The following is a 9,472-nucleotide window of genomic DNA, read 5'->3' as shown; positions in this document are numbered from 1 at the left end:
TCTAGCCCACCTTAAGTGGCTGCCACCGGGAGCCCAGGCCTCCTGGGCCTCACCTGGATAAAGGTGACTTTGCATTTTCATCACTGCACTGGATTCCAGGGTGAGGGCAAGGTAGATTGGAGCCTGCTTAGAGGGGGGAGGGGGCTTAAACCCCTCCTGCCTGCCTTCCTGTGCCCCCAAGGGGGCGGCCCAACCTACTGCAGGGACTAGGCAAGGTGGGAAGGAAGCAAAGGGCGTGTGAGCCACCCCTGGTGAGACACAGCTTGGTTGGGGGCATCTGGGGCCAATCACCCCTCTCCAGTGGCCACACCTGCTGCCGCTAGTACAGTGGGAGTGGGGCATGTCAGAATGAGATGGGGCTTGGGCCCCTTTTTAAGGCCAGGGGAGCCCTCCCAGGCCCCTTAATGGGAAGCCAGAGGGAAGAGTCGGGGTCTTAGAAGGGACCCCGAAACCAAGAGCCCAGCCAGCAAGGTCCCCACGCTGAGGGAGTGGGGATGCAGCAGCACGGGAGCAGCTCGGTGGGAAGTCAGGTGCGTGGGTCAGGGGTCGCTGGGACCCGAAATCAAAGGAAACTGCTCCCGACTCGGGCCCCCGGGGGCCCTGCGGCGGCGGCTGGTGTGCTGTGTAGTGTGGTGGTGAGGGCGCAGGTGGGTGGCGGTGACACGAGAGCCTGGGGGAAGGGGTGGGGGCAGTGGGAGCGGAGCGGAGCTGTCCAGTCCCAGAAGGAAACTGCTCCTCGGTGAGGGAGCGGGCGGCGCGGCACGGTCACTGCTCCTCCTCTGAGGACTCCTGCGAGATGCCCTCCTCTTCCTCCTTCTCCTGCAGGGTGGGCAGGGCCATCAGCAGGAATGCCAGGCCTGTCCCCCTCCCTCCTCCACCGCCCAGGGGCCAAGCTCGCCCCCAACCCCTCCCCGCACTCCCTGGCTCTCCAGAAGGGGGATGAGTCAGGGCTGAGTGTGTGAGTGACTCAGCAACCTCCACGGCCCAGTTTCATTCATAAAAAAGGAAGAATTTAAAGGGAGGGAAAAAAAAACCACACACATGCTGCTCTCACACAGAGCCAGGCCCCCTGGCCCCCAGGCCCATGGCAGGGGTACCTGGCAGAGCTCGGGGCACCACTGAGCTCGAGGAAGCGAGGAAGTGATTGGTTCTCGGGCAGGGGAGGGGAGGAGGCAGCCAGGGAGAGGAAATGAGGAGGGAAGGGGTGGCTGGAGGCTGCATGAGCCCGCCCGGTGGGTGCAGGGGAACCGAGTGGCCTTGGCCTGCAGGGGCAGCTGCTGGGCTGCGGAGCAGTGGCCACGGGCTGACCCCAGGCCAGGGCGGGGAGGAAGGGGAAGTGTGTGCCGCCGGGGCTCACTCACTGGGCGGGAATGTCGGGACACCACACGGGGCCCCCGTGCCAGGCACAAACTCCAAAACAACTTGTTTCCTGTTACTCACTCCTGGGGCCCGGCCAGCACCCAGAGCTCCCCTCACCCGGTGGTGGCTCGAGGAATGAATGCCTCAGGGAAGACAGGTTGGGGACAGTAAAGGGCTGGGAGGGCCCTCACTGCAGTGGACCCCCTGGCAGCATCTCCCGGCTCAACCCGCCTACTTCCATTACCAGCTATCGGGGCCTAGAGATGGACGGCGCCTCCCTGAGGAGGTAGCTCCCTGCGGCATCGCACCTCAACCCCCACCCAACGTGACCCCCTCGCCCGCCCGCCTGCCAAGGCCTGAGCTCCCTTGCTGCTCCTTAAACCTCTTCGTTCTCGTTTCTATAATGGCAGCGGAGGAGAAACACTAGTAGTTGACCTCCAAGTTCACCCGAGAAGTTCTGAGTCTGTTCTAAAAGCAGAGGAAGGAGAGACAGGGACCACCCCCAGTAGGGCAGCGCAGGGTGTCTGGTCTGGTTTGTACCTGGGACCCCTCAGGTCTCGTGGACACAGCCCTTTAAAAGCCCTGGGCTGGGTGCCAGGAACCCTAAGCCCTGGACAAGTCCCTTCCCCTCTCCGGGCCTGGGTAAAACATGAAGTCTCACCATTCCTGGCCCTGCGGGTCAGGGAGAGCCATGTTCCTATGCGGGCATAGGATGGGGGCATCTCCCGCTCTTAACAGCCTCCCCAGAAGAGCCAAGCTGCCGCCACCTGTTCACCTACCAGTTTTTTGGGTCTGCCCCTTGGTTTCCTCCCTGGAGTTGTGGTGGTTTTCTAGATGGTCAGAGAAAAGATCCACTAAGTCAAAGATGTTCCTGACAGTGCCCTGGATGGTGAGGGAGAGCAGGGAGGGGCAGAACTACCTTCCTCTGCTCGGGGCAGCCCAGGACTCTCAGCCCAGCAGGCCCACCCGAGTCCAGCTGGTGATGACTGGCCAGCCACACTGCCCCCCCACCCCAACTTACACACACGCCCCCCACTCCCTCCTCCACCCATGACTCAGAGGATATGAGTCGTGTCTTAGAAAAAATAAAATAAAAAACAAAACAACTTCTCTGAAAGGCTGATGCCACTGTAGATCTGGCCTTCCCTGCTTCTCCCCACTCTCTCAGGAGCCCGGGGGGCCTCCGGGAGAAAAGGTGACATTCTCAGCCCAGGAGCTGCCCCTTCGCTCCTCCTAACTCGCCTCTCTCCAGACCAGGAAAGCTGCGGGACATGTGACTCGATTTCCCCAGTGTCCTGGGCAGGACCAAGGCCCCAGAAGTGAGACCTCAGTCATTGCCCCACTCTCTTCAATTAGCAAAGACACATCGTCCCCCATATGCCAGAGAAAAAGAGGGTGCCAAGAATAAGGACAAGTCGGCCCTTTCCCAGACCTCCTATGGCTGCTGTCGTGGGGAGAGGGCCCTCCTCAAGCCTCACCCGGGTCTTGGCAGCGCCCTTGTTTTTGCTCCCCTTCGGTCGGCCCCGAGGTCTCTTAGGCGTTGGCACTTCGCTGGGCTCCTTCTGCAAAGACAGACGGGGCAGTCAGGGACACAGAAGCCACCTGTCCCCCCCTTTTCAGGACAGAGCCCTCTGCCCCAGCCCAGCAGAATTAAATCCACAGGAATCATGGCAGGCAGCCCTTGGGATTCAGGTTCTCCATCTGAATATCTTCTGCAAAGCCTCTCCCCTTGCTTCCCTATGACAGCTAAATGACAAGAGGCCAGAAAGCCTCCGGGAAGGATGTCACAGGGGCAGAAAGACACTCTTAGGCAGCTCCGTCCTCCTGCCAGCTCGGCCACTGACGAGCTCTAAGGTCTCGGGCAAGACACTTAATGCTTGAGCCTCAGTTTCCCTCATCTGTAAATGGTGACAAGACTTACCTTGTAGAGTGTCACGAAAACTAAATGAAAAATGTACAAGTGTCCAGCACTGGGCTGTGATCATTGCCCACCCCCTCAGATGATGCAGAAGAGGGGAAAGGATCCCCCTTCCCCCTAGAGGGAACCTACAGCCTCTACCTGCAAACCAGACTCCCTTCAGGCTGCCTCCTAGGGAGAAGGAGTTATGTCCAGATCTCGGAACCCCAGAGATCCCTGCCCACTGGTGCCGCTGAAATTTTAATAAGCCCGAGACAGAATAAAAAACTGCTACATAATGCATAGAAGCTGGGCAGCAAGGGCACGTCAGCTATGGTTTCCCAAGGCGGCTGCCTAGGGGCTCTTCATGGTCCAGTAACCCAACACCCCTTCTCTGACCCCCCCACTGACCACAAGCTGACAGGCGGCAGGGGTGGGCCTAGGGAATGAGACTAAGAGGATGAGCTCCCCACACACAAACTGTGGGCTCTGAAAGAGGCAGGTGAGTTCCACCACCCGTCAGACTCCTCACGGGTCCTGAGGGTCAGTACAGGCCTCTCCACCTACAGATGGGGGGCGGCACCCGGGGCCCGGTGGACACAAGCTGCCTGACGTGTAAACAGCAAAGATCGACCTCAACTGCTTTCCTCTCCTCTGCCCCACGAAAGGGAAGTAATGGGGCTTCACCAACAGCTGCCCCTTACATGGGGACAGATGCCCCTCTGTGAGAGAAACCCAAGATCTCCGCCATGTAACAGGTGGTCCCCACAGCCTGACTGGCCAAGCTCCCTGGGGTGCCCACAGTGCCAGGCTGGCCTTTTAATCCCACGGGACCTCTGTGAGGGGCAGAACCAGGGCTCTAGTCACTCTGCCACCAACTCCCCAACATTTTAAGCTTCTTGGGCTTCCACTTCCTTTCACAGAGCTGGGGCAAAGCCCAATCCAGGGCCACTCAAGGAGGCCCGTGAACAGGTGCTGGCCCAGAAACTGTGACTGTCCTGGGATGAGGAACTACAGAAACGTACAGTAAGTATTTAGAAACCTTCATAGTAAATTTCACAGTAAATTAACAAAGTACTATCACGTGCAGCGAATATAATAACAAAAAACGCTGGGCTTCCGTATGTAAATGTTCACGTTTCTACAATTCATCTTTACTGTTTCATAATGCACTGGTCCACGATGGACTGGAAATAAAGAGTGGGTGGTTTATCACAGTGTATAAGCACTGACTGGCCTGCGTGACTACAGGGTCACTTCTGGCTTGGACTTTCGGGCTCGGGCTCAGGGCTCCCTCGGGCTGCACTTCTCTCCCAGACTCTCAGGCACCAGGGATGCATGTGTGGGGTGCACGGGTGTGTGGGGAGAACACACGTGTACAGGAATGACGCTGCGCCCTGCCAGTCCTGCTTTCACCTGCCAAGACGCCTGGCACCTCCCTAGCCCAAAGAGGTAAACCGAGGCAAAGGTTTGGACACCCACCTGACTCCCTACCAGCGCCGTCCCGGGACTCACCGGAGGCTGCTTGCGCGGCCTGCCCCGCCCTCGCTTCTCAGTGCCGTCCTTTTCCTGCTTGGAGGCCAAGGGCTGGCTGGACTTCGAGCTCGACTCGCTCATCTTCCCTTGTCGGCAGAGCAGGTGGAGGAGCGACGGCTGGGATGCTGGGAGGCGGGAAAAGTTGTTTTAAACAAAACCTCTTGCTTTAGCCGCCTCCTACCCCCTCACCACTCCCACCCTCCAAATGCCCGGCAGGAAACTGCCTGCTCCCAGGGGTCCCCGCGATTCCCACCTGGGCCGATGGGGGCATCTGCCCAGCCCAGCTTGCAGCCACAGGGCGGGGCTGGGCCGTTGGGCCTAATCAGCTCCTTATCTCCTCTTCAGAACGGCTCTTTGTCGTCCTGCCAGCCCCACAGGGCCCGGGGCCCAAGGGCCCAGCCAGCCCAGTCCTGCCTGTGGGTAAGGCCGCCCTGGCAACGGTGTGGGTGAGATGGGGGTCCTCACACTGCCAAGGCCCCCTCCCTCCACCAAACTGCCCCTTCCCTTCAAGAGAAAACCAAGCCTGGGTAGCTCACAGGGAACAAGGGAGGAAAGGTAAGCAGAGAATGAGCCCTGGGCATCTGGCAGCCATAGACATCAATCCCTGGCCCACCTGCCAGAGCCCCACCAGTTCTTTCCGCTGCTGTCTCCCTGGGTAAAAGCCTTGGGGGTTCAAAGGTGGGGACGATTTGGGAAGAAGGGTGAAGGGGGTTAAAACCGCAGTGGGTGAGGTGGGAGGAGGAAAAGAAACCCAAAGCTGAAAGGTGAGTCTCCTCTTCCCCCTTGCCCGCCCCCACCCACCTGGAGTCAGATGAGATCTTTCTCTTTGATGCCTCCTTACATGAGGGGCAGGGACTTGTCCAACTGAGAGGGGCCCACGTAACAGATGCTAGCTGACTCCCTGAAGCCCTAACAGGGCTGATCCTAAAAGCTCCTTTTTCTAGGATCTCCCCTCTCCTTAGAGGCCTGTTTGGGCTTCATCAGCCCTACTAACATAGAATTTACCTGAAACCCCCCTCTGCAAGGAGTATTTGGGAGTCTGTTCCAGAGGCTGAGAAAGGACAGTGAGGGCCCTCGCACCCCCATCCCTGTCCTCCCCGTTATCATCCCCAAGTTTCAGATAGAGACGTGTCCTGGGAGGCCTATGGTTCCACACCTCCCTGATAACCAATCCCTGGCTGCCCTTGGCAAAGGCTGGGCCCAAGTGGCTCCACTTCTGAAAGCCCCTCAATTTATAAAATGTGGGTAATGATAAAGCACCTGCCTCACCTACCTCTCCAGACTGCGGCAAGGATGAAACCAGGTAAAAGTTAAAAACGCTTCAACAACAGAAAGCTTCATTCCAGATCAAAATGAGAACTAGAACGTTTGAAAATGACTTTCTTTCCCCTTTTCAGATTCAGACAATTTCCAATTTTAACCCAATGAGAGGAAAGACTGTTTTTGCAAACTTGCGATTGTTAGAGGGCCTGAGGCCCCCGATCCTCAAGTACTGAAATGCTCCAGACGGCGGGACTTTGGTAATTATTCCATTTTATAATATTTCAGACTTGAAGACCCTTTTAAACAAGGTGGTTGGTGATTTATCCTGCTCCATCATTAGTGGCTTGGCCTGCTCTGTAATTGCAGGCAGTGATTAGAATCTTATATTACACCACAGGTCCCCCTTCAAAACTAAACATCACAATTAATCAGCTAAATGAGTGCTGACCTCACAGGAGGTTTGCTGGAGGCCCCCTCGGAGAGGTGGTTCCAGTTGGGCAAAGCCAGCCCCTAATCCCAAAAAGCCTGGGCCAGCCTGCCTGGGGATCCTGGTGGGTGTCCCTGGTGTTTCCCCCCACCTCTTGCTGCTGGGGACCCTTTAATCCGCTCACCCCAACCCCAGATCCAGGACTCCAGAGAAGGCAAGGCCTGAGGCCCTCTCTGGTGAGACTACCAAATGCTTCTCTTCCACCTGTTTCTGAACATCAGAGAGGCCTGGCTTGGCGAAGCCACGTTTAGGGTCCAACTTCAATCCTTCAGTTGGTAATAAGCCCTTTCAGGCCTCAAGCCTGTCTCCTCCACACACTGTGCACGCAGTGTGAGCTCCACAAATGCTGAGGCAATCTGCAGGAATGACTCGAGGAAATCATCCTGGAACCACCTTGTTTTCCCCAAAATAGTAGCCCAGAGAGGGCTGATGAGTTGCCCAAGGTCACAGAGCAAGTTGGCGAGCAGGATGGAGTGGGTTGCTGGCGACCCTTCTAGTCCGCCACTTTCCTTACCCGTCTGGGGGCTGGTAAAGTCCCTGTCGTCCCTGCTGCAGACCCGGGGCCCAGGGTGACTCTGCAAGTGTCTGCGCCCGGCGGTTGCAGGTCGGCCGGCGGGACTGGGGGCTAGAGCGCGGGGGGAGGGGCGCAGGCCGCTTTCGCAGGCGCGGGAAACCGGTGCACCCCGACCGCATGCACCGCCACGAGGGTGCACCCGGCCCCACTTCCTGCCAGAGGGGGCACCCAAGCCCGCCTTGGGGCAGGAAACCTGGCGCGCGCGGGGGAGAGGAAGAAAGGCCACCTCCCTCCGCGCCCTCCCCGCAAAATAAAGCCCCAGAAAAAAAAATTGAAACGGGGAGTCAAAGGAACTAGTTCCAACAGAGCCCAGCAAAGCAGAGAAACCAGTTTGTGGGGGCGGAAGGCAAGCCGGGCCCTGGGGGCTGAAGAGGCGCGGGCCGGGCCAGAGGTGGGGTCGGGGTGAAGCCCCAAACCCAGGCCGGCGATTCGGCCTCATCTGCGGAGGGGCGCCAGGAGAAAGGCCGAGCTGGAGTAAGGCCGAATTGCGGGGTTCCTGCCCATCGCCCTCACTTCTAGAACTTCCCCAGGCTGAAGGGGCCACCCGGCCCCCCACTCTCCCCTGTCGCCGCAGCCCGTTCCTCTCCCCGCCCCCCACAACCCAGGCCTGGGCTCGGGCTCGGGCGGGAGCGGCGGCCGCGCGAGGTGCACCGGGCTCCGCCGGGTGCACAACTCGCGCTCGCCGCAGCAGCGCGCCCCCTCCCCCACCGCGCGCTTTTCCCGGGTCCCCGCCCCCCGCAGGGCGCCCGCGGCGCGGGGGAAGGGGTGCCGGTGCCCTCCCCGCGCCGCCGGGCCCCGCCGCCCGCCCCCGCGCCGCGCGGCCCTCCCCCGCCGGCGGCTCGCGCAGCCCCGGCCTGGGAATAAAGCCGGAGGCGCGCGCTGCAGCCCCGGGCTGCTTGCAGGAGGGGCGGCGTGCAGCGGGGGCGCGGGCGCCCCCCTCCGCCGCCGCCGCCGCGGGCCCCGGGGACGACTCACCGCGAGCTCGGCCGCCGGCCTGCGGTGCGCGCTCCGGGCTGCCGGGAGCGACGGTGCTGGGCGCTGAGGACCGGCCTGGCTCCGCCGCCGCCGCCGCTGGTAGCAAATGCGGATCTGAAACCGGGAGAGAGAGCAGAGGCGCTCAGAGACCGCCGCCGCCGCGTGCTCGCCGCCCAGGCCCCCGCGGGGTATTTATATGTCACATCCAGGCGGGGGGACAAAAATATTCCCCCTCCCCCGAAGGATGGCGAGGGGCAGGAAGCTAGGCACGGCCCGTGCGCGGCCTCAATAAATAAATAATTTAATTAAATGATAGATATAAAAAAAAGGAGCCACCGGAGGGGCCGCGAACTCACGCCTTCTTGGAGCCGCGCCAGGGCCAGAAATAGCCCGGGCTCGGAGTCCCAATTAGAGAAGCGCAGCCCCGGCTCAGGGGAGCTTAAAAAGAGCGACCCAGGGGCAGGGGGGACGGGCCCGCCCGCGCCAGCCGTGTCACTGAGGGGGCGGGGCCATGCAAATGAGCCCGGGGATTTAAAAGGGCGGCCGCCCGCCAGCCGCTGCCGCCGCGCGGGTGGGTGTTGAGTGTGGGGAGGGGCGAGCGGTGTCGGGCTTCTGGGGGCGGGCGCGCGCGGGAGGCCTGGGCTGAGAACCCGAGGCCACGGCCCACTTCCCACAGTCCCGGCCGGGAGACGTGGGGAGGTGTTTAGCGGGGTCACCAAGGAGTCCTTCGGGGGGATGAGGGCATCCTTACTGCATGGAATGGGGGTCCCCGGGAGAGTCACCTCTTGGGGCCTTCCGGGTGTGTGGGCTTGGCGCCCGCGGGGCGCGTGAATGTGGGCGGGTGTTGGTGCTTGCGGGGGTCCGTGCGGGCGGCAGGGGTGGAGAGAAACGCGCCGGTTGGAGAATTTCGCGGCCTACCCGCCGCTCCCTTCACCTAGGTACGCGGCTCCTAGATTTTCCCTGGGCGGACAGGTGTCAGCATGTGCATTTCGGTCCCAACCCGCGTGTGGCTGACTGGTGAAATGCAGGTCTTGTGAAATTCAAACGTGAAACTTGTGAAATCCAGGGTTTAAATTTATTAATGGGCCCGAGTGAACCATAATCAAGGTGCAGCCTTCAAGCGAGGCAAACGATTGGCTCCTTTGCAGGTAAACCTGAGGGAGGGTTCATTCCTTTAGGTGACCCGGATGGTGTTTTGGAGACCAGCGATCCCTCGTGGTACCCTGGCCCCTTCCGCTGTGCCTTTTTTTAAAAATAAGAAAGCGTTAGCCGGTGGTCGCCTGGAAGCACTTTGAGGGCAGGAACTGGGTCTACGCACGCCGTACCCGCCACGCCCGGCTCAACAAAGACTTGTACAAACGAGAAGGAAGCCAAAGTGGGA

The 9,472-nt window shown here is 60.3% G+C and overlaps 1 protein-coding gene across 5 annotated transcripts; it reads right to left on the bottom strand.

The window, feature by feature from the left end:
* Nucleotides 1–420: 420 nt before the first annotated feature.
* HMGA1 (high mobility group AT-hook 1) lies at nt 421–8,608 on the bottom strand. 5 transcript variants are annotated; one of them, XM_049693753.1, is made up of 6 exons: nt 8,448–8,608; nt 8,092–8,205; nt 4,739–4,917; nt 2,838–2,921; nt 2,135–2,189; nt 421–816 (listed from the first exon to the last, which is right to left on the bottom strand). In XM_049693753.1, the coding sequence occupies exons 3-6, from the start codon at nt 4,871–4,873 to the stop codon at nt 563–565; spliced, it is 528 nt and encodes a 175-aa protein (XP_049549710.1). In that variant the 5' UTR covers nt 4,874–4,917; nt 8,092–8,205; nt 8,448–8,608; the 3' UTR covers nt 421–562. The 5 variants fall into 5 exon arrangements, with proteins under 5 accessions (XP_049549710.1, XP_012387694.1, XP_012387697.1 ...); XM_012532240.3 differs by having other exon boundaries at nt 535–819; nt 2,139–2,189; nt 8,448–8,607; XM_012532243.3 differs by having other exon boundaries at nt 535–819; nt 2,139–2,189; nt 4,772–4,917; nt 8,448–8,607.
* Nucleotides 8,609–9,472: the final 864 nt, after the last annotated feature.

Source organism: Orcinus orca, chromosome 10 (assembly GCF_937001465.1).
Source record: "Orcinus orca chromosome 10, mOrcOrc1.1, whole genome shotgun sequence".
In the NCBI taxonomy this organism is placed as follows: Eukaryota; Metazoa; Chordata; class Mammalia; order Artiodactyla; family Delphinidae; genus Orcinus; species Orcinus orca.
This window is presented reverse-complemented; position numbering and strand designations above follow the sequence as displayed.

Bases quoted from the DNA above. Each gene is read 5' to 3' on its own strand.
- HMGA1 (XM_049693753.1), bottom strand. From the start codon at position 4,873: ATGAGCGAGTCGAGCTCGAAGTCCAGCCAGCCCTTGGCCTCCAAGCAG. The intron at 2,922-4,738 runs GTGGGTGTCCAA...CTGTCTTTGCAG, and splicing joins CGGCGCTGGTAGGGAGTCAG to AAGGAGCCCAGCGAAGTGCC. The intron at 817-2,134 runs GTGAACAGGTGG...ACCCTGCAGGAG, and splicing joins CAGACCCAAAAAACTGGTAG to AAGGAGGAAGAGGAGGGCAT.